At 38.4% G+C, this 24,320-nt stretch overlaps 1 protein-coding gene across 3 annotated transcripts in view; it reads right to left on the reverse strand.

Moving 5' to 3' along the window:
* NTRK3 (neurotrophic receptor tyrosine kinase 3) overlaps window positions 1-24,320 on the reverse strand; it is a 451,535-nt gene that overhangs the window by 111,724 nt on the left and 315,491 nt on the right. Inside the window, exon 13 of one of the 3 annotated variants that reach the window (XM_023497019.2) lies at window positions 11,594-13,915. The exons of the other annotated variants lie outside the window; for them this stretch is intronic. Coding sequence (XP_023352787.1) covers window positions 13,797-13,915 — 119 coding nt within the window. The 3' untranslated portion in view covers window positions 11,594-13,796. Of the gene's footprint in view, window positions 1-11,593; window positions 13,916-24,320 lie in introns of those variants that run through there. 3 annotated transcript variants of the gene reach the window in all.

Raw genomic sequence — 24,320 nt, forward strand, 5'->3', positions numbered from 1 at the left:
TAGGGCCCTACACAGTACACTTGTCTCATAAAAACAATGACTGTCTTGGTCCAAGGTTGTTCCTCAATGCTTGTGATTCACTGATGTGTCCACTCTTCTTTGTAAGGGTTGGAATCATGCCATAAGTGTGTTCTGAAGACATTTTACTAGGTCTGAATGAAGTTAAGCATTGCTGCCTCTTCAGCATTTTCTCATTAAGGTTATTTTCTCTCTTTATCTGTCTCTCTCTCTGTCTCTCTATGTCTATCTGTGTCTGTCTTTCTATATCTGTCTGTCTGTTTCTCTCTCTCTTACTTCTCAAACACCACAATTCCCTTCTTATTATCCAAACTGTTGCCAGGATTTGTCTATTTCACCTTTGCAGTATTTCTCAAATATGTCCCCTTTTCTCTTTCAGCACTGCTATCACCCTGGTGTAGGCCCTGATCACCTCACACTTGGACTATTACAATAGGCAGCTGGTGGTTCTACCTGCCTCAAGTCTCTCCCATTCCACTTCATTATTCCTTTAGTTACTAAAGTGATTTTTCTAAATGCAGATCTTATGTCTCTCTCTCTCTCTCTCTCTCTCTCTCTCTCTCTCTCTCTCTCTCTCTCTCTCTCTCTCTCTCTCTCTCTTCTCTTTCTCTATCTCTTTCTCTCTCTACTCTCTCTCTCTCTCTCTCTCTATCTCTTTATCTCTTTCTCTCTCTATTATCTCTCTCTCTCTCTCTCTCTCTCTCTCTCTCTCACACACACACACACACACACACACACACACACTCCACTCAATAAGCTCCAGTGGCTTCCTATTGTTTCCAGAAGGAAATACAAAATGCTCTGCTCTCTTTGAAAGCAAAGCTTTCCATTGTCTAGCTCCTTCCTACTTTTCCAGTCTTCTTAAACTTTATTTCCCACTCCATAGTCTTTGATGCAGTAAAAGTGGCCTCCTAGATGTTTCACAAATAAGATAGTCCATCTCTTGGCTCTGGGAATACTCTCTGACTGTTTCCCACATCCAAAATGCTCTCCTGGCTCTTTTCCAATTATTGAGCTCCCTGGCTTCTTTTAAGTTCCAACAGAATTCTCACTTCCTACAAAAAGCCTTCCCTAACCCTTCTTAATTCTAGTACCTTCTCTCTGTTAATTATTTCCTATTGATCTTATATAGACCAACTTTGTCATGTTGTCTCCTTCATTAGATTGTAAGTTCTTTGAAGGCAGGACAATCTTTTACCCTTTTTGTGTATTTCTAGCACTTAGCATAGTACCTGCCACTTAATAGGTGCTTAATAAATGATTATTGATTGTTTTTTTTTTTTTCCTATGAGTTCATCTGATGACATTTCAATGGTTTCTTTTGAATGCTGTACTAATGCTCAGGGTTTTCTCCATGTCCAGGTAAAGTATTCTGTGATATAACTCTTTTCCTTGAGGGGCATGAGTGCTTTTTGTATATTTTGAAGTGGCCCCACATCAATGAACAGGGAGGCATTTACATGCATGCCTCCTATAGTGTGAATGAGATAGAAGGTGAGAGAGCCTACCAGAGAGAAATGGAAGGGAGGAGTTCATCTGAAATATCTACTGCATATGAGTGAATTGATAACATAGTATGTGTTTTGTGACTTTCTTTTACTCACAGAGATTTTGTACAAAGCCTCCAACCAACTGCAAACAGTAAAAAAAAAAAAAAAAAAAAAAAAACTGAATCTGTCACTCCTGACTGTCTTTGTTCTCAAATAGAAGAAAACATGAAGTAAAGACACAGTGGGCTTTCAGGACCTTCTTGATAGGAACATAGATTTGAGTGATATGTACATAAGTGATTGGTTTATCTGGCTGAAAATTGCTTCCTGTGAAGTAACAAATTATAAAAAACTTAAGGTTCTTTGAAGACAAAGATTGTGTCTTATTCAAAAATCTGTATCCTCTCAGTGACTTACAAAGTATCCAACATGCAGTGGAAACTTTAAAAATGTTTTCTGATTTGACATAATATATCATATATTTAGAACATGTTACAGTTAACAGTCATTATAATCCCTACATTTTACAGAGAAGGAACAGATTTAAAAACAGTAATCGGCATGTCTCAATTTATACAAACAGTAAAGTAGAAGTCCATTATGAGTGCAAGTATTATTGTCTTTGTTTCTCCAAAAAGGAAACTGAGGCTAATAAAAAGGTAATTTATCCAAGATCACACAACTAAGTAACAGAACCACAATTCCACTCTAGATCTTCTGACTTCAGAACTCTTTCCTCAAAGGTTCATCCAATCTAGTCATTAAAAATACCAAATTAACAACAAATGATCATATGGTTATTTCCAACATCATAATGATAAAATCAGATTGAACAAATTTAACATTTAATCCAAGAAGCTTATTAACAGTTATGACAATTGAAAAGAGCTAAATTAACTGAACAAGATTTGACCATTCTGTATGCTATTTAAACATGCACTACACATTCTTTTTGGAAAGACCATTCACTAAAGCACTGAATCACAGATTGAGAGTTGGAAGGAACATTAGCAATCATCAGGACCAATCAATACCTAAAATAAGTCCCCTATCATATATCCCACAAAATTTTGTCTAGTCTCTGCTTGCAGACTACCTAGGAAGGATTCTCATCTACTTCTGGTGGCAGTCTATTCCATTTCTAGATAGATCTCATTGTTGAAAAAACAATTTTCCCTGGCTCAAATTTGTCTCGTGCCAATTACTCCTGATTCTGACTTCTAGGGTCAAACAAAGGAAAGCTAATACTTTCTTCACTTCTTCCTTTAAAGAGAGCCAGCACACCCTGCATGAGCTTTCTCTTTTCCAGGTCAACTGTGCCCAATTACTTCAACTAATATATAGCTGATAGTGGATCCAAGGCTCTTTATCCTCCTGGTTACCTTCCTCTGGCCATTCTCCAATTTATTAATTTCCTTCTCAAATGGTGGTGTCCAAATCTGAAAATGGTACTACAGGTGATGCTTTTCAGGGGGCTATGACTTTATTCCTGAAAGCTATGTCCCTAACAATGTTGTGTTAGGTTTTTGTGCTGTCACATCACATTGCTTACAGGGAATGTGTAATCCATAAACATCATACACACACACACACACACACACACACACACAGTCCCGCCCAGATCTTTCCTTTTCAAACTGGTTATTAATAATTCCAAGTGACTCATATCTTCCTACTGATCCAAGATATCTAGATAATGATAGAGTACCATATATGACACACTATGAAGTCAGAATTCTGACTTCATGAAGTCTTATACTACAGTCAGAATTATAGTTCTAAAAGAGATATTAAAGGAAGACCTAGGTTGAAATGTACAATTTCTTTTATATCATTCAGATCCTAGTCCTGGTGCTTATTTTCTTGTTAGTTTGAGTTGCATTTCTAGGTTATTTATCCCAAAATGAACCACAAGACCCACCTATACTTGTAGTTCTAAGTGAAGAGTTCATATAACAGAGAAAAAAGGTTGTACACTGATACTGATAATTTATGCAATAAACCAATGATGTGGCCAGAAACTAGTGTTTTAGAAAAATTCTCCACAATGGTTATTTACACATCATATCTCATATAGATACAGGGTTGGGATTGGATGGAGCAGACCGAAATTGGAAACAGCTTAGTAATAAAATAGGAGGGGAAAATATATATTAGAAGTATAAGTCTCATTCTCATCTGCTCTATAATTTATCTTGTGAGTTTAAACTTAGCAACCCTTTAATCAATGTGTTCCTGATGCATATATACTCAAGTAACTAAGTCTGTAAGGTATATTTTTCTAATTCTGTCAGTACACTTATAACTTTAGCAACAAACAGTTCACTTAGAAGTCAAAGTCTGTGGTCAAAATGAGCATTCTTGGCCAAAGGCCACCGAAAAACTTATTTAGCAAAAACTAGTCAAAACATGGTCTCTAAAACAAATTGTAAATACCAAACCAGGACAAATACTCAATTTCTAAGAATTAAGTAATAGCATTTCAAAATTGTCATGCCAATGTTTCAATGTATAATTTTAACTGTAATTTTAAAAACTTATTTAGACTGGGATCAGTATTTGCTCTGCTTGCTAAAGACTGAATTTGGGAACAAATATTTGAAAGGAATCTAGGAAACAGATTTTCCATGATTGGTTCTTCTGAAAGTATTCTGAGTCTTAAATCTATTAAAGTAGCCACCACATAGCCAGCCGAAATCAGAGGAAAAACAAGTCATTTGAGGCCAGTTTTATCAGCATAATTATTTTCTACAGCAAAATACAGATGATATATATTGTTCAGAGCCTGTCATAATGCTCTGTCCTTTAAGCAGAAGCATCACTATGAAAAAGTCTAGAATCCCAGAGCTGCCCCCCCATACATACATGCACACACACATGCGCTCTCTCTCTCTCTCTCTCTCTCTCTCTCTCTCTCTCTCTCTCCTCTCTCTCTCTCTCTCTCCTCTCTCCTCTCTCCCTCTCTTTCCCTCTCTCCTTCCCTCTCTTTTCCTCTCCCCCAGATTATATCTAAGCAGAAGTTGACAATCCCTTTGAGGCATACAAAGGATGCTAAGTAAACCTTGCCCAGTTCCTTTCACCATCTTAAAAAAAAGTCAATCCTCTATTTGCAATTTCTTCCTGCATCTTCACACTCCAACAAAATCATTATTTTTTCCCCTTATACCAACTTTCCCTCCCCAAAGAGGCAGTATTAGATGGGGTGTGGATTAGAGAAAAGAGGAAATACTATCTTCTGATGGTACCCTAAATTTCTCTCTACAAGCTCCATATTTCAGAGAAACCCATACTCTTATATTATGTAATATTTAATGCATATCTTTAATATAACACTAACTAGAAAGATTGTTAGGATATGTTAGTGTCATTACAAATGTCTCTGTAATACAAAAAAGCTAGGCTGATTTCCCTGATTTCTCTGGCTCATCATCCTGTCTCCTCCTACCACCAATTCCCATCCCTTCTGAATTCAAGCCAAATGCAACTTCACCTTGCCTTATTCCTAGAGAGTCTTTGTCATTTAATATGAATTTCAGCCTATATATTCACTCTACTCCCATACCCCTGAAGCAGCTGAGTTGCCATTATTCCTTGGTTCAGTCTATTATTTATATGTTCTAATATCTGTGTTCCACAAATATCTTAGCTTATTAATTATTGCAATGTATTTATCACTGACCATAGCAATTTAACTAGATGTGAAACAGCAGAGAAAGAATGGTGGACATGGAGTGAGGAAATCTGGGTTTGAATTCTAGCTTCAACCCTTGCTAGCTGTGTGATTAGATGATTCACTTCAGCTATTAGTCTCAGTTCATAAGGAACTGAGGATAATAGTTGCTCTAGCAACTTCTTAGGTTTATTATAAAGAAGAACTCTTTGTAAAATGTGAAGATAAGGGTGGGAACTAGATGCATTATTTCACTGAAATAGGGAACTACCATCAAGGAGACAACAGAGATGCAGGTTAGCACATTCTTTACAAACTTAAGAGTGATTGTCACTTAAACCACTGAGGGATTAAAGATCTTACCCAGAATGACATAGTGTATCTCACAAGCGTGACTTGAATTTTCACCTTTTTTGGGTTGTTGTTTGCTTGCTCATTTTTTTCTTGTATTTTTATCCCATTTGATCTGATTTTTCTTGTGCAACAAGATAAATATGAAAATATGTTTAGAAGAATTGCACACGTTTAACCTATATCAGATTACTTGCTGTCTTGGGGAGCAAGAGAGGGAAGAGAGAGAAAGAAAAATTTGGAACACAAGATTTTTCAAAGGTTGAAAACCATTTTTTCATGTATTTGGAAAAATAAAATACTATTAAAGGATAAAAAATAAAAATATATCTTTAAAAAGTGTGACTTGAATCCTGAGGCTAGCTTTCTAAAATTTACTACACCAAGCTGCCTCTCTAAATTGCTACAAAAGTATAGGCTATTGATAGAAGTATATTTCCAAAATGAAAAAAGATCAGAGAACCTCAAGGAAGAATAGGATAATTTCTCGAATTATATGACATATAAGAGATACTTGCATATAATGATATTAAGAGATTACTGATTAAAAGCCTCCTATATATACTTCTTATGGTCCATGATTGCAGAAAAAAATAATAATACCTTAAACATAAAGGAAGCAAAAAAGTTTTCTATCTGAGGAGTTTGGGGTCACTTTGGTAAACCACAGAACTCCATTCACTAAGTATGAAAGTAGTTTAGCAGAATTAGTCACTTGGTGAAAGAGGAATCCAGTCTTTTTTGTAGACCCAAACTGACACTATAGATAACACCCTTGAAAGTCAGAAAAGAAAATTACTACCCTGTTCATTACCTGAACATACATTTGGGCTAACTCTAGGCTTCTGAGAAAAGATAAAAAATGAATCCCTTATAACTGTGAATGAATTTTCAGATCTAGAAAAGCTATCTGAGCTATCAGAAGTAGGTTTTTAAGATTAAAATGGAAATCCATTAATATCTAAGAGGAAATGGAAGTTGGAAAGACTTAACATCAACTAGAACTGAAAAGTAGATACTGTGGGATGAAGTGGGAAGCGAGAGGGACATATTATTTTATTAGAGCTAAAAAGAAGAAGGTGGTCTATTTCTGAACTTTTCTGTTGGTTGGCTATCCCCACTCTTCTGTGTTCCCTTTCTACACTCCCCTCCAAAAAGACACATACCTTCTTATCATCTAGATAGAAATTAGGGATCTTTCAGTGATTCAAAGAAATCTCAGTAGACTTTAGACAGAAAATACCATCTGCATCCAGAAAAAGAACTAAGAAAACTGAAGGTAAATCAATACATGCTATATTCACTCCTTTTTTCTGTTTTTTATCTCTCCCATGATTTTTCCTTTTGCTCTGATTTTTTTCTCCCAACATGATTCATAAAACATAATTCATTAATTGAAAAAAGAAACTAGGGTCTTTTCCATCCCACCACCAGACCCCTCTTGTGTAGTGGAAAACAGATCAGATTTAGCCAAATTGTACAGTTTTAAATTCTATCTCTGTCACTTTCTATCTATGTGACTTAAAGAAATGTCTTTAATATCTCTGATGCAATTTCTTTATTTTTTTTAAACTGGTATAGGACTAGATAGACTCAAAGATTACTTCTAGCTCAAAATCCTTTAATCAAGTGTCCTTCCTGACCCAGTACTAGATTAATGCCATTCCCATTGTCATTCTCTGAGTATACTTCCTTCCAACATATCCCTAATTAGCCAATGAGCAAGTTAACACTCCTCTTTGACCTTTTACTTTCCATCCATCATCAGCACACCTTGCTATTATTTTCATTTTGCTATTGCTTTCAGAAGCACTGTAAAGCCATAGAGAAGTAAGACTGCAGGAATCAGTAAACACAGAGGTAACTAAGATTCCCGGCTCTTTGCCTAATCCACATCTGGCATAGTTCAGAAAAGTTAAACAGTAATGCAGTTGTCCAGAACTGCTCTCTCCCTTGTGTGCTTTTCTATTCGGCATCTAAACCCTTGACAAAGCTTCACTACTGTATCTGGGGTTCCTGATCTTCTGTTAATACCTAGGCTTAACCTGAGGGAGCTAAACTTGGTAGAGAGGAGGGAAGAGAGAGGAAAGAGAAACCTTATAGTTGCTGCTCTAGCCTGCCTTTTTGTAACAATTCACAGCTTTTTCTTCCCACCCAAGCCTAGCATGTTGAAACTCCATCTGCACAAAACAAGCAACTTGAGGAGCAAGAAAGGAAGCATACAATCCTCTCTTTTTTCCCATTCAAGGAACAGTGCTAGACATTAAGAAATCACTAAAATAGTTGTCAGATAGAATGAACTCTTCCCATCTTTCGAAAAGAACATATTCAGCATCAGGTCAGCCACTGGGAAGACAGCAAACCTGGGCAAGGCACAAATGGTTAATCTCATTGCCTTGATCTGGAGAGCTACTCAAATTGTCTTACCCCTCTTGTAGCTTTCTCATTGAAAGATCATAGGAAACTCATCTTTCCTATCATTCCTTTCAATATTAAAAGAAATGTGCTTTTATTACCCTACCCACTGGAATTCTAAACCTTCCATTCTGAGGAATCAGTTAGAAGCATCCACAGTTATCTATGAGTATTAAAGAATATTAATAATTCTTTCATTTGAACTTCTGCTTGGTATATTTTCAACGGAAGCAAGAGGCACTAAATATAAGTGTAATCAATCAATCAACAGGCATTTATTAACTACCTGCTAAGTGTGCACACCAAGTGATAGGCATTGTGGATAAAGATACAAAAAATGAAACATCTATTTATGTTTATAGGATAGGATAAAATCACATACAGAGAACTGGAAAGAATTAGAGGGCATTAGTCCAAATCCCTGATTTTACAGGTGAAAAAACTGAGGCCCAGAGAAGGTAAACAACTTGTTTGAGTTCACATATGTGGCAAGTATCTGAGGCACCATTTGAACCCAAATCCACAGATGTAAGCATTCCTTTTACTATGCCAAATGTAGGAGATAAAAGATTTCCAAAAAAGCCAAAGTCATCATCAAATGCTAAAAGGAACAGTAAAGGGAAGTGATAAAAACCATTTTTCTAGTGGATGTTAAAATGATGTCCATTTCTATGTTCATTAAATCACTGTTCTGATGCCTCACTGTAGTGCTGAGGGAAGTCTAGGCTCCCAAAGGCTCTGACAGTGGAGTTCACCTTCTGTAGGGTTCTATTGTGCTGGAAAGATTTTCAGTTTGGGAGGACCTGGTAATGAGCTGTTTACCTGTTTATTATCCAGGAATCAGTGCAGATTAGGAGAGGGTGATTACCAAGTGACATTTTTCTCCTCCTGTCACAGAAATTCATAAAGACTATCTAATAAATTATAGAGTTAATTGTCTTTTAAACTATGCTGTCAGTGAAATCACAATTCTTTCCAAGTTCAAGTACAAATTCCTTTTTGCCCAAGGTAACAGTGGAAAAATCCTAAACCAAATCACCTTCTTTGATTCATTCAGTCTTGAGGATCTGTAATACTATGACAGATTGGATACTAGCTTTCTAGAGGTTAGAAATAGTATTTTTACAATTATCTTTTTTTCTGTTGGTACTTCTAGAAGCAGCTCTCCCCTTCCCTTTTATCCCCACTAATTCCTTCCCCAAAGAAAGTCAATTAGCTCCAGAATTTAGCAACGTTGTTTATTAGGAAAACAAAAGTTCAGGTTCTCTTCATAGCTTAGGACACCCATGTCAGACTATGTCAAGTGACTGCTATATAGATCTTCTTGTCCTAAGAGCAAATGATAAAATAAACCTATACCCCTGGGAGGGCGTATTGGTTCCAGTAGCCCTTCTAGAATAATCCAGAGAAATTCTTGAAGGTTGAAACAGAAAAATGTTGGAACATCTAGAACTCCTAGAACATCTTAGGATTGCTTAGGATTCTGGGAATATAGGGAAAGAGAAGAGAGTAGGACTCAATCTGTTTTTCCAGGGGTCTTCTAGCCCAAGAATCAGCTCATGTATGTATCTGATCTACAATAGATATAGTTCTTCTAATCTTGTTATAATCATTTACCAAAACTGCTATCCTAGAAGTGGCCCCAGAAACTATGGAAGCTGATCCAGGCCCCAGACCCTGCTTTGTAGACAAATATATAAAAAATAAACATATTCAACCACAAAAATAACTCCTTCCCCACATATAAAAACAATGGTGCAGTACAAGGGTCTTCTTGGACATTTTAGGCCCAAAGGAGATCCCAGGGTTCAGCCAGGCCAGAGCAGAAAAGCTTCCTTTTGTTTAGGGAGGGTTGCAAATTAACATTTCACCTAGATTATTGAGACTCTTAAATCTTCCTTCATTCACTGGCCCAAGTGATACTTCTAAAACACAGGTCAAATCATATCACTTTCCTACTCAATAATATTTCCTATTACCTCAAAGATCAAATAACTTCCTCTGTTTGGCACTATGTTTCCAGACTCATTAAACCTCACTCCTGTTTATATGTTCTATAGTTCAGTTAAACGGTCTCTTCTTTTCTTCCTTATATGTGACATTGCATCACCCATTTCTCTTCTTTTATAAAGACTACAATCCTCATTATCCCAACTCATGGGTGTCTTTCAAGGTCAGCCCGATTGTCATCTGTTTGAGGTCTTTCCTTACCACCATGTCCAAATCCACTTGTATTTCATCCCCCCAGATTGCCTTATATTTATTAATTAGATATTTTAAACATATGTCTATGTGTACATGTTATAATCCCTGATAGAATATAAATTTCTCGAGAGCAGGAATTATTTTATTTTTATCTTTGTAACCCCAATATTCCTCCACAGCAACTAATACATAAAAGGCACTTAATAAATGCTTACTGATTATAGATTGACTGAATGACAAATAGGAAGCAAGCATCATGTTCATTTGTACTCCATGAAACTTCCCACTGAGGCTTACCCACCTTACTCTGCTGAAACATCTTCCCTGGGAAATTGTGCAGAGAAAGACAAATAACTTTGAGCTCAGTAAAGGGTTCAAATGCTTCCAAGAATTCTTTGCAACAGTCCTGGTCACCATATATTCATATATAGACATATATGCATGCACACACACAATCATTTTCCATTTTCCATTGGAAGGAGTAGAATGTGACCTTTGTTAGTTCATAATTCAGCTAACTCACAATCAACAATCCAGAGACAATCTATTACAACTATGCTCAGCTTCTTCCAGGGGTTAAAGAGTAAATAGATTACTGAGACCCCAAGACATCCCCATTGTCAGCCTAAATGAGGCAAACTAACTGGAATGTGTCCTAGCTAAATAAGGAATTCTTGGCTTCCACGCTTTACTGGTGGAGCCATGTTCCACCCCCTGAACAAATCTGGGCAAAGTTGCTTCCCTCTGTTTCATAGAGAAAATTGCATCCATTTTTTATTGAGGCAAACATAGATCTAAAAGCAAAGGACTAAAACTCCATCATCACTCTTCCTACCATGCATTCTGAAAAGGATCAATGTCTGTTCACTTGGATTCCAAGTGCCACCAAAGAGCCCACTGGTGACATGGAAGGGCTCTGAAAGGACACTGGATTTGAAGGCAGAAGACATAGGTTAAATCTTGGCTCTGCTTATTTATTACCAGTGTGAGCTTGGGAAATCACTTCCCTTATGAGAACCCATGTAAATGAAATAGCTGGAAGCTACCACGAAGGCCCCTTCCAACACTAAATCTGTGGCTTAAGCAGCATTAAGAAAAGTAGGAGAAAGGGCTGTGAAGGAGCAGGAGAAGAGAACTGGGTTCAGATCTCAATCTGATAACATTAGGGGACCTACTTCACTTTTCTGGGCCTCTATTTTCCTCTGACTAGTAAAAATACTCAATACTGAACTGTACTCATCTTCCTCAGAAACTGCTCTGAGAAAACTTATGAGAATAAAAATGCAGAGACTGGCAAATAGGACCAAACTAAGGAAATATTAAATAAAACATTAAATAACAATAAAAAGAATACTACAACAAGGAAAGGAAAAGTGGTAGCCTGTCAATTGTACCTCTTTAATATGTTTTAAAAGCTTCCAAATAAGACGATTGATACAGTCAGTTCATTAGAAAATAAAGTGTTTATTAAGAAACTATACACTGAACACTCCTATAAGTCTCTGTGGAAACGCAATGTCCCATTGTCATAGCACAAGGTGAAAGTGATGGCAGGATAAAGAATGTTGGGATGGATGATGCCTGGGAGGCCGGAAATGAGGTAATGATTTACAATAATTAAAAAACATCCTCACGCTTACTCCTTAAAGCCACACACTTGGGAGCAGGCCTTGTTCCCTCAGGCCCAACAAGGAGCAATGAGGAATAGAAGGGCTGCTAAGAAGCAATGGGGAAAGCTGAAAGGTGGGTGGGGCAGGGCAAGGGGTGGTGAGTTATCTCAAGAGGAGAGACAGGGTGCAGCTTGGAGCCCTGGGGTAAAAATTAGCCATCCACATACAGTTTGGGGAAATAGAGGGGAGGCTTAGGTCTCACTACTGGGGGGAGGGAGAACTTGAGAAGTTTGGAGTTTTCTCGAAAATCCTACAGAGGGATCTACAAAATCAGTCTTTAGACCTGATGTGAAAAGTTCTACCCAGCAGGATTTCAGAAGTAAGATTGTGGAAAGAAAAATTTAACTCAGACAAAATTTCCAACAAGAATATTTAAACTGAGGAGGAAATAGTGGAGATGCTCAAAGACCCCCAATACTCTAAGGCCCATTGCTGTATATCTTATGATTAGGAAGATATACTACAGCTTGCACCGTATTCCTCAAGGGGGCAGGCACTGGGGGTACTGGGTAGATGAGCAAAGTCATTGGGTCCAACTGGGAAGAATGTCAGGAGAATCTGATATTGCCAGAAAAAAAAGTATTCACCCTTCCTTAAATTAACAAAACTAAGCTTCATTTCTTCCAAGAGGAAGAGACCAAAAATTGGGACAAACTCTGAAAAGATGCTGAGCCCCCTATAGTCTTTCCCTCTCCCCACTGGATTAAAAGGTTTTGTTTGTTTCATTGTTGGTCTGTTTTTGTTTATTGTCCCCAAGTAGAGGGAAAGGAAGTTCCCTAGGGGAATGTGGCCACGGAGTAAGACATGAGTCAAAGCAAACAAAGGAAACACAAATATTGACCAGAGAACAGGATTGACACTTCCATTGGTGCTGGGGAAGGGCCACAGAAGGCCAATTTTAGCTTCTTTTCCCCCTTCAGTTCATCTTTGCCTTGAAGGTATGTATAAACTGGGTTCCAAAGATTCTCAGACTCAAGAACAAGAGATAGGGAGAAAAAGAGATCCAAGGATGGTGGAGAGGCAGAAAGGGCCACAGGGCCCTTGCTTCTCTGGTCCCCATGGTCTTGGCGGAGTGGCCAATTCAATGGCCTGATCTTTCCTTCCCATGGCAAAGGCAAGGCATCCTGCAGGCAAAGCTCATCAAAACAGCAGAGTTGGGGAACAGAGAGGCCAGAGAGGAGGCTAGAGAAAATATTCATCTCCCCTTGGGAGTTTTCTAACATTTGCACACACTGGGAGCCCTCCTCTTATAGAAGAGGATGTAAGGAGTGGGGAAGATCATTTCAAAGTAAGTACAAACTTCTCCACCAAAGGTGGGGGAGGCGAAGAATATGTTTCCATTCTTCCCTTTGGGACCCTAATTGGATGCCAACACTCAAGTCTGGTTTTTCCTCTCTTACCAGGCCGTCTCCACCTCTGTGCAAGTGCTGTCTGTGGCTCTTCCCCAATCTGAGGTCACATGGGTGGCAGCGAGATCACTAAGAGGGTATCATGATGTCCCAAGGAGACCCAGGGAGACCCACAAGTGTCCAAGTGAGCAAAGTGAGACCAGAGCATGGCTGGGCTCTATCAGGCTTGATTTTTGTTGTTGAAGAGGTGGTGCTTATTTTATTTTATTTTGTTTTTTTTTTTTTGTAAAGCGAAAAAATTAGGTGTGTTTAAAAGATAGCTCCTAGAGCACTGGTGTTTTAATTTGCTTTATTGGCTCTCACCATGGTGGTGCCTTGAAGGAAGGTAGAAAGAGCACAGTGATCATTGGAGAAAAAGGGCAACCCTGCCATTGGCCACTGGGAGACCACCCATTTCTGTTGGCATTAAAAGGTGTGTTTGTAGGGGTGTGGGGTGTGCACAGGTGGTTTGCAAACTGTTCTGTTTAGCAGCCCTGGATCCAAACAGAACAATGGCCTACTGCTTCCAACCTCTCTTAGGGCCCAGCCTACCAAGGTGACATCAGACCAGGGAGGCTGTAAAGGAGTTCTAAAAGCCATGGCGTCCTTTGCTGAAATAAACATTGACATCCTCAACATAAATGCCACGGTTAAGAGGCTTGGGATGACCAGGAAGGCTTATTGGATTCAACATAACTTCTCTGAAACCTAAAAACAAAACAAAACAAAACAAAACAGAAAAAAGAAAAAAGAAAAAATAAAGTAAACCAAAAAACCCAAAAGAAGATCCAAACTAAGGGACAGAAAACAGAGGGGAAATTGAAAAGGGGACAGCTAGAGATATAGCCAGAGGTAATACTGAGGTATATTGTAAATAGTAAAATCAATTAATAGCAAAAATGGAAAAGTGAGCGGAGGGATTAGGATAAGGGATAAAATTAAAATTAAGCACTGTCCGAAGGACTGGAAACACCCTCTGCTGCTGCCTCCACTGGACACCTCCAATTAGCCTGGGAAAATGGCAGACTACCTAAGAAGTCCTAGGCTGCCACTAAAAGGGCTCTTAAAGTCTCTCTAAAATTGAATTTCCCTGTCCCTGGGAAGAAGAGAGATTTCTCCCACCTCAAGTTTTGGTTAAGATGACTTTTTGGAGAAAAAGAAAGTTCTGTTGATGGATAGAATAAATATTGCCCACAAGTTAAATGCCTCTGACAGTGAGGTGTAAAATAGGTAAGAGAGTCAGCCTTGGTACTGGACCATAAACTACCAGCTCTATAGAAAAGAAAGACAAAGCTCTCATCACCTGGGATCTGTGTTCTAAAGGAAGGTACTGTCATTTCCATCACCAGCAATCAAGAAGAAAAATGTCATCTCTCACATTGCACAAGATTTATGACACACACATGTGTGTATTTATAGATATATATATACATATACATGCAAATATATACATATATGTATATATACAGATATATTATATATGCATATATAGAAAAAAGGAAGGAATTTTTCTGAGACTCATTTTTCTTATTTGCCTACTATATTCAACCAGTTCTACCAACCTGGTGGAAAGCATGGAACAAAAGCACCCAAGCTGTTAGTTTTCCCAGTGTCAAATCAGATGGGGATGAAATCATCCCCACAAGATCAACAGAGGAAGCAACCACATTGAATAGCCTTGTTAAAGTAATAGAGAATAGAATCCTCAAGTTTGTTCCCTTTTCTCTCTACATAGCTCTGGGTGTAATAAAGAAGAGTCCTATAATTTGAGTAACGCAAAGCAGATCTCCAAATGGAAATTGCTTTTTCTTTTTAAACTTCAGATTACAATGAACATTATTATGAATACAGTACTTTCTCTGGACTAAAGGATATAAACTGTGTGAGCATTTGTGTATAATTGTTTTGTGGGTGGAGAGAGAGAAGGGAGAGAAGAGAAGGAGAGAGAAAAACAGAGAGAAAGAGGAAGGGAGGAAGGAAAGGAGGCAGGGAGAAAGAGAGGAGAGAAGGGGGGAGAGAGGGAGAAAGAGACAGAGACAGAGAGAAATCAGGAAGGGATAAGGATAAAGGGTGCGGTTAAATTTAGGAGAAAAGAGGAGAGGAAATAAAGAAGACATCAATTGATCTTGAGTACTTTTTTTTTTTCCCACATGTCATATTCTGTTCCAGTAAATCCTCTAACTCTGGCCCCAAAAGCTATCATAATCAAAGCAAGGCTGAACTACTAAGCTTTAAGTTTTGAAACATCTTAGGTAGGAACTTGGGGTGTTATCAACTTCTGCAGGAGATGATCAGGATTCTTCTCATATGGTTGTTTTGGCAAGAAGAATTTGGAGAAGAAAAGTAACTAAGAACAACATACTCAGTGGAACATGGATCATCAAGGGAGAGAATAAAGGAGATGGGGATGGGGGGAAAGAAAGGGTAAGTTATTCTAAGCTTTATTCTGAAGCTGAGTGAAGCTAATTCCTTCCTATTCCTTTTATTTGCTCTCTTTTAATCTCTCCCACAATTCTGCCTGAAATACTCAAGAAGTTTTTTCCTTCTGAGATTCCATATATATATATATATATATATATATATATATATGTATATATATATATATATACACACATATATATATATATATGTGATATTTCAGTGACATTGTTCCACCCCATTTCACTTGTGTACTGGGATGGCACTTCATAGATATGGCATAGATTTAAGATCCAATAACACCTTCAGATATTTGAAATCAAACAAAGGATGGAAAATAATTACTAGGGCATAAAGATCTAAACAAATAGCTTCCCTAACCCTGACAGTGGTAATGAGAAATAGAAGGAAGAAAAGGCCATTATTGAGCCCCAATTGCATACAGAAAGGAAAAATGTTTTCCAAGGCATATGGCCAATACTAATGAACAAACCAGAATCAGAGCTCAAGGCCTTCCTAGCTCCTACATTTAAACTGCTCTGCTTGTTTGAGCACCTGGTCTGTTTGACACACATGGTCTGTGCTCATATCCTTGAGTGTAGTACAACCAGATTCAGAAATTGGCTCCAATTTTTTTCTATGGGTTAGAAACTGAGGAAGAAGAGTCAGATTGGGTTTATTCACTGGCCATGCATAGAATTAAGATTCCTTAACCTAGTTTATTTCTGCTCCTGTCTCCCCTCATCCTCCAACACACACACACACACACACACACACACACACACACACACACACACTCCTACTAAGAAATGACCCCATAGTTACCTGTTATTATTACTCTGTGAACCAGAATGATTGCATTTTCTACCTTTGGACTTGAGCACCCCAGACACAAAAATAGCCTAATTGATCTCCTTTCTCTAACAGTAAAGACATGGCTAATTTCCAAAAAGAAACAGAGTTGGTTCTTCCACTCATCTTTTGAAAAGTAGGTATCCATATGAGGAAGGCAGAATTAGCTTTTTCTAGCTTTCTTACCCTGGGAAGACTGTAAACATAAGGAATGACTGAGACTCCTGAAACACTTGGGACCCTACAACTCTAACTCCTGGGAAACAGGCATCCGATAGTTTCCACTGTGAGAGTGGGAGCTGCTCCAGAGAGATTCCAATCCTGGCCGGCCACGCGGTGTCCGAGGGCCCTTTAAGGCTCCGTGTCGGATTCATTAAAGATAGGGGCCAAGAACTGCTGGTGTCCTTGCCAAGGTATCCACCACTGCCTTCGTGAACATGAGCCGGTTCCCATATGAGCCGGGATCCGAAGTTTGTTTTCTCTGGAACTCCTTTTCGGGTGGAGCAATTCCAACATTCTAAAAGCTGAAGTCTGATAGCCTGAAAGGCACCACTCCAAGTTTACTGGCTCCTCCCCTCTCCCTAAGAAAAACCCCTGAGCAGAAAGAAAATGCATTTACTGTTATTCTCTCTATGGGGTTAAGGATATCTGTATGTATGTGTGAAGGAGGGATGGGGAGGAACTGTGACTCTACCACAGGGAAAGACTGAGCTAACAACTAACTATAAAAAGATACAGGCAGGTGGGGAAGATGGATGAGTATATCTTCAGTAGTAGGATGCCTCCTTCCTGGGGAGGAGGCCTGCTCTGCTTCTTCTATCTCATCCCTGCTCGAGTCAATCCTCTCCTTTCTCCATCTCCACCTCCCCCAGGCTACACAAGATTTAGATAAAGTTACTTGTCCACTCTGGAACTGAGCCTGACATCCAAAAGCTTCCCAGGTGTGTTTTTATGAGAAACAAGTCAGACACTCTGAGGCCATTTGGGGAAGATGGTGGGCATAGCTGGGAGAGAGAGGAAGATTGCTCAAGGATAGGAGAGGGAACGTGCATCGTGTACCAGTGAACCTGCTAAGTGATTTGGAATATGTGCCTCTAAGATCAGGTTAAATCCTCACAGGTGAGTCACAGGCTTTTAGCCCTACAAGTAGAAGAAAACATCCTACTTTCTGTGTCAGCTGATGGATGTCTTGGGGAGAAAGCAGGAGGGCGGGCTGCCTTGAAAATTCTGTCTGTCTAGACTATCTCACCTCCTCCCTCCTTCTATTTCCTTTTCTAGGTTTCACTACAATCCCACCCTCTCATTCAGGTCTTTATGAGCAAGTATAAGAGCCTTTTGCTTGCAGTATTTGCCATCTGGAACAACCTCCCTGGATCTTCTGCCTCTACAACTCTCCATTTCACTTCAGATCCCAGAAGTCCTCTCTTCTTCTAGCCTCTTCCTTCTTACTGTCTCCCTGTTATTTGTTATATGACTGTAATTTTATTACCTAACTCCATAAAGTGCTTTGGGTTATAGAGGGGGATAGACCCATTACTAAATGGAGCTCAATTGGATTATTTTCAAACATTTCCTGTTCAAATGTATTCATTTGTCATCCAAAAGTTGCTACATAATAACACTTAGCATTTACATGGTACTTCTTGTTTGAAAAGGACTTTGTAAGTATTAATTGACTGCAGAAAGGAGTCCTGGTTATGGTCAGTGACAATTTATCACATGAAAAAATGAGGCACAGAGAGGTTAACAGATGTACCAAAGTCACACAGAGGGTGATGTGGGGAAAAATTTGATACCAGATCCTGAGGAGTCACAAACTTAACTATTCCAAGTCAAAGAGGAATGCTCTATATAACTTTCTTCCTACCTGAATACAGAGAACCTTTCTATCTCTATGTCCTGAAACTGGGAAGACTTGTTTGGGGAGTATGACCAAGGATGGTCAAATATGGAAGTGAAGACGTAGGGGATTTCAAGCTACAATGATTCTACTAGTAAATTTTTTGAGGCAATTGGGGTTAAGTGACTTGCCCAGGGCAACACAGCTAGAAAGGGTTAAAGTGTCTGAGGCCAGATTTGAGCTCAGGTTCTCCTGAATTAAGGACTGGTCCTCTTTGCACCACCTACCTGCCCCTAATGATTCTACTAGTGTGCTCTACTTTCCACATGATTCTCTGGAGTCCAGATGTTTACATATTGAAAATTAGTGGCAGGGAAACACAAGTCCTCTTTCTTAGAGGCTGGGGAAGGGAGTGGAGAAGAGGAATTAAAGAGAATTGGAAAAGGAGGAATAAATCAAATTCCAGGCAAAATTGCTAAATCAAGTCTTACCTAGGGTTTTTTTTCCCTTTTTAAAAATTCTTACCTTTATCTTCATTAGTAAGTATCCCAAAGCTAGTAAAAAGCATGACCCTTTTGGGGCTTTCTATGACAACCACTACTCATAAGACGTAGAGTAAGAAAGGAGATTAGGGAGTCTCCCCCATACAGATCCCTTATTTTACATAGTGAGAAATCAAGGCCAAAAGAGATTGTTACCTTTTTTTTACAAGTAGTACATAGCTAAGCCAGAATCCAAATTTAGGTCTCATAGTACCAAATTCTTGGCCTAAACATGAATATCTTCTTTCCCTCTCCTTGGTGTACCAAAGACAGAAAGTAGAGTTTTCAAAAGGTTTTCAAAAAGGTTTTCACCATAAGGCCATTTTGGATTGGTAGGAGGTATAGAGTAGGAGAGAGAACTGAAGTAATTGTTTTTCACTCCCAAAAGTACAGAACTGCTGAGGTACATCATATAGGATTATAAAATTAAGCTCAATCAAATGTCACCATAGAGGCTTCCTGGATTCACTTTATCTACCTCCCAACTATCTTGAATTTTTCTTTTGGATTGAGATCATGGTGAGTTGCCATATTAGCTCAGAAATACATGCCTTTTTATCCAGAACCTCCCTAAGCATCAGGTTCCACTTCTATATCAAAATAGTTTGGTATTTTTAGATAAATAGCAATTGCTATTTCTGAGCAATTGCTTAGAAACTCTGAGGGTTTCTCCCTCCCAGACTGATTCTTTTGTGAAGGGAAACTAGACCATCTTTTGCCTCATTTCTTACCTAATCTTTAACTCCTAGTAGGACATTGTCTCAGACAAACTGAGACCTGGGAAAGATATTAGCTTAAAATGGTTGTAGTCTCCCATTGAACCCAAGGCCATCTCCAGGGTTCTTGACCTATGTCTTGCCACTGGATTTCTGATGAGTCAGGAAAAAAAGATCTAAATCCAATTCACTTGCAAATCAAGACATCACTTTGGTGAAGTCATTGGTCCTCTGAGAAGAAAAGGCAAATAACAAGTTTTCTTTTAGGGTCTTCCCAACATCTTTCCTGAATTTACTTTCAGGCATCTCTGCTACTCCATATTAACAAAACAACAACAACGAGTTAAGAAAAGGTCATTTTTTCACTGAGAAGTTGGTAGAAAGGGACCAGTGATAGATGAAATTTCCTCAGGCCTGGCTACCTTGGAAAATTAAAGAATGGAGCAGAGAAGAGATTTCCTTCCTACGATCCAGAAGTCTAGGCACACAATTGTCCTAGCTTGAGGGCTGTGTAAACTTCTCCTCCTTTCTCCCTGCAGCCACAGCATTCTTGTCTAGCCTTTCTCCTACTTACTATATTTTCATCCATTTGTAGCACTGTGACCACCAACCACTACCATCAAAACAATTTGCATTTATCTAGGACTTTCCATCTCAAAAATTAAAAACCCTGTCTAGACATTCACTCACTTATCCTTACAATACCCCTGGGAGACGGGGCCAAGAATGATGAAAATTGCTTAACAACATTCACATGCTCTAGTCTAGATGGAGAATGGGGTTCAGAGAGGGAAGCTGATTTTATTCAATATCACACAGTTAAAGTGTGTCAAATCTGGGAATGCAAATCTGGGACATAATCAAATCTTACTGAATGAACCTCTGTCTACCTCCTTACTACATCCTTCTGCCTCTATCTACTATCACTGTCTTGAGTTGAGTTGACTTAGAGGAGACATCAAGGAGTGTCCAAGTGAAGGCCTCTTGAAAGACCTTTTTCCACTTCCTCAGTTTCCAAACTGGGCATTCACTGACTCTCTGAGGGTAAAAAAAATCACATCATCAAGAACACCTGTAACCTCTTGGGATGTATGAGCGACAAACAAGTTAAAGACAAAATAGTTCGATCCTGACTCATAGGCTTTTATTGCTTTCCTTGTTAATGTCTAAGAGCAGTTCATTGCTTTTTCCATATCCAAATTTTTGGTGTTTTCCCTTCAAAGAATTGGTCTGAAAGTTAAAGGCACTTGCCCCAATATGGGTAGCTCTGAGAACTAATTGGTCTATGAAAAGTGAGTTTGTTTTCCCCACTCAGACCTTAATCAGTAAATGTCTCTTGAATGGCCCATATTCTAGATTCTTAAGGTTGGGTAGGTAAAGTCCTCAAAATGACATCTTGATAGCTATCACTGACAAAATCAAATCATGAACACCATCCAGTCAGTGCTGAAAGTTACATAGAGTCAATTTATGTTCCTAAATATCTAAATGTTCCCAAATTTAAAAAAAAAGTAAATCAAAGCTCAAGAAGGGAACTTTTTATATGAGAATGAGACATCTGCCTTTCTTGGCGCTCAGAAGTCAATTTTGTGGCCCCAAAAATATACTGAGATTATCTTTACAATGTTATTTTGAGAGATGGGCTAAAAGTTGTCTTATAATCTGATTGTGTTATGATAGTACTCGAGAAGAAAAACTGTTAGATTACACAGGGAAGTATACCTGGATTCATGTCACAATAAGCTGTGTTACAAAAGAATTCTACTATATGTCTAAATCATATCAGAACTTATGAGTAATATTCTTGCTGTCTACTTCACATCCAAATAATGTCTAACTCTGATCCTCAACCTAAGGAATGATGCCTACCTTTTGGGGGGAATGATTTCTTGATTCTTCTAGAGAAGAGAACAAAGCCAAGGAAGAGTGAGCATCCATCTACTTTCCCCTAATCCACTTACCAACTTTGCCAAGTCTGATTCCAGCTGTACACAGATGCTCCAAGGGAGTTTGCTGAAAGTGAATTTACACCTAAAATGGTTTAGCTCACAGAGTTGTAGCTGAGGGTGAGGAGCAGGCGTGATGGGAGTATAATTCTATGCCAAGGTGAAAAAATAAGGCATGGATTCTTATGGAGGTATCTTTTAAGAATGTTGGCAATAAACTAAGTGTTGGATTGAATTACTCTTTGAGGAGAATAATCAGGAACTACTGTAATAAATGTCTGGCATTAGTTCTTTTTCCCCCTTCTCATTTTAGGAGGAGAGATATCTTTTCCTGGTAGGTCATCAAAAAAAGGCTACCAACTATAGTTTCTTACTTGTCTAAGAGTCCATCTCTGATTGTACACCACAGAGAACAAATAGCATTAAAAATGCACGCTTATTATAATTTGGGGTTTAGCTATATAAATATTCTAGACTGAATGTATTTACCTGTGTTTATAAGGTGAGAATGGGAGCAGCCCCACTAGCGGATGAGCTCCACATCCCAAACTGAATCATGGTGGCAGAGAGAGGTCTGCCCAACTTTAACTAGAAAATAGCTTAGCAAGTTTAGGTAACATGTGGTCTATATTTGGTAGCTTGTCTTTGTAAAAAAAAAAAAAAAAAAAAAAAAGATTCTCAAATAGTGGCGGCTATTTTTAAAATATTTCTGCATTCTTTTTATACCTTTGTGAATAAACTATATAAAATATTCTCTTGGGATCTAGAGTTTGTGTCACCAGAGTAAAAAGGGAAAGAGGAAATGGGCGTCAAGATAGGTTGTTGGTAGAAAGTAGTCAGGAATGAAGGAAACCTGGGGGTGTCAACCAGAGTCTGGGATCAAGAAAGTCAAGGGGCTATTACCTTCATTTGGAAGTTAGATATTAGCACAGTTTAGAATAGAATAAGAAAGGAAACTTCCACAACATCTATGGTTTTATTTTTTATTTTTGCTTATTTGTGTGTTTTTTTCCCAAAGTTCTCTGTATTTGGTAACATTTATTACACTATCTTGGGGTAAAATTTTACATAGAATCCCAGGAGATCTTCCCGTGTTTAATTTGGGTAAGAACCTCATTTCTAAAGAGAAGGGGTTATGCCAAGATGTTATATTGTCCAAACTACCTCTGAGGAAGAGATGAACTTGGCTACAACAAAGAGATGAGATTTCTACTCAGCCATGATTTGGATAAGATGACTTCTTATGTAAAAAGAATAATTGTTCAACAATACTATATGATGACCAGTTCTGATGGACCTGGCCATCCTCAGCAACTTGATCAACTAAATCATTTCCATTGGAGCAGTAATGAACTGAACCAGCTACGCCCAGAGAAAGAACTCTGGGTGATGACTAAAAACCATTACATTGAATTCCCAATCCCTATATTTATGCCCACCTGCATTTTTTATTTCCTTCACAAGCTAATTGTACAATATTTCAGAGTCTGATTCTTTTTGTACAGCAAAATAACGGTTTGGTCATGTATACTTATTGTGTATCTAATTTATATTTTAATATATTTAACATCTACTGGTCATCCTGCCATCTGGGGGAGGGGGGTGAGGGGGTAAGAGGTGAAAAATTGGAACAAGAGGTTTGGCAATTGTTAATGCTGTAAAGTTACCCATGCATATAACCTATAAATAAAAGGCTATTAAATTAAAAAAAAAAAAGAATAATTGTTTGGGACAGGGAAAATATTTCCTTTAGTATAACATTCTATTTTTCTTTCCTTTTATACCCATATTCTCAGAGAAAAATGATTTTTTTCCTACTTCCATATCTTCAACATTCATTCATTTCTTAACCTTTTTCAGTTGAGCTTCTGACTTCACCATTCTACTGAAATTTCTTTCTTTCTGAGACAATCCAGATCTCTTAGTCAAATCAAATAACGGCCCTTTCTCAGTGCACATTTGCTTTGGCTTCAGTATATTTTGATCACCTCCTCCTCAAGTGTTGTAAGTCTAAGAACCTTGGTCCAATTCATGGCTCTGTAATTTATTACCTGTATATCACTGGGCAAATGTTTTGATCTAACTGAACTTCAGTTTCCTCATTTGTAAAATAAAAGGGTTAAAACAGATAAACTCAAAGCTTCTCTCTAGCTTTGTTCCATAATGTCTTGGCTTTCATGATTTTCCTACCTTGCTGATTCATTATCCATCTTCCATTCTCTAAGTATCTTACAAGGCTCCTTCCTGTATCTTTTACATATCTCTCTTTCCTATACTTTCTTCCTCTCTCTCTCTCTCTCTCTCTCTCTCTCTCTCTCTCTCTCTCTCTCTCTCTCTCTCCTCCTTCTCCTTCTCTCAATCTCTGTCTCTCTTTTTGATCTGTCTGTCTCTTTATCTCTGTTTCTGTCTCTCTCTGCAGCTGTCTGTCTGTCTGTCTTTCTAGAGCTCTCTTTCCCCTGGGTGTCCTTTCTCACTACAGCTGGAAGTACAACAAGAAGTTTTAACCTGTTCCATTTTTCTAACCTGGATCAGTTCACCACTCTTTAACTAGGCTGCTAGCCCTTTGTTCCTGAAGCCTTACCATACTGATGCTGGAATTAGTGAAGATATTTGATGAACTTTAGCCCCACTACAATTCAGAATTTCCAAATTCAAGCAAACTACAAACAAACCAGCATCAGGAATACAGGCATATGCCACATACCTTTTATGGATGTCATTCTGTTCTCTCTAACATAATTTTGAAAAACTACTAAACTAATCTTTCAAAGACACAGGCTTCACCATATCACTTATTCA

Source organism: Sarcophilus harrisii, chromosome 2 (assembly GCF_902635505.1).
Source record: "Sarcophilus harrisii chromosome 2, mSarHar1.11, whole genome shotgun sequence".
Classification (NCBI taxonomy): domain Eukaryota; kingdom Metazoa; phylum Chordata; class Mammalia; order Dasyuromorphia; family Dasyuridae; genus Sarcophilus; species Sarcophilus harrisii.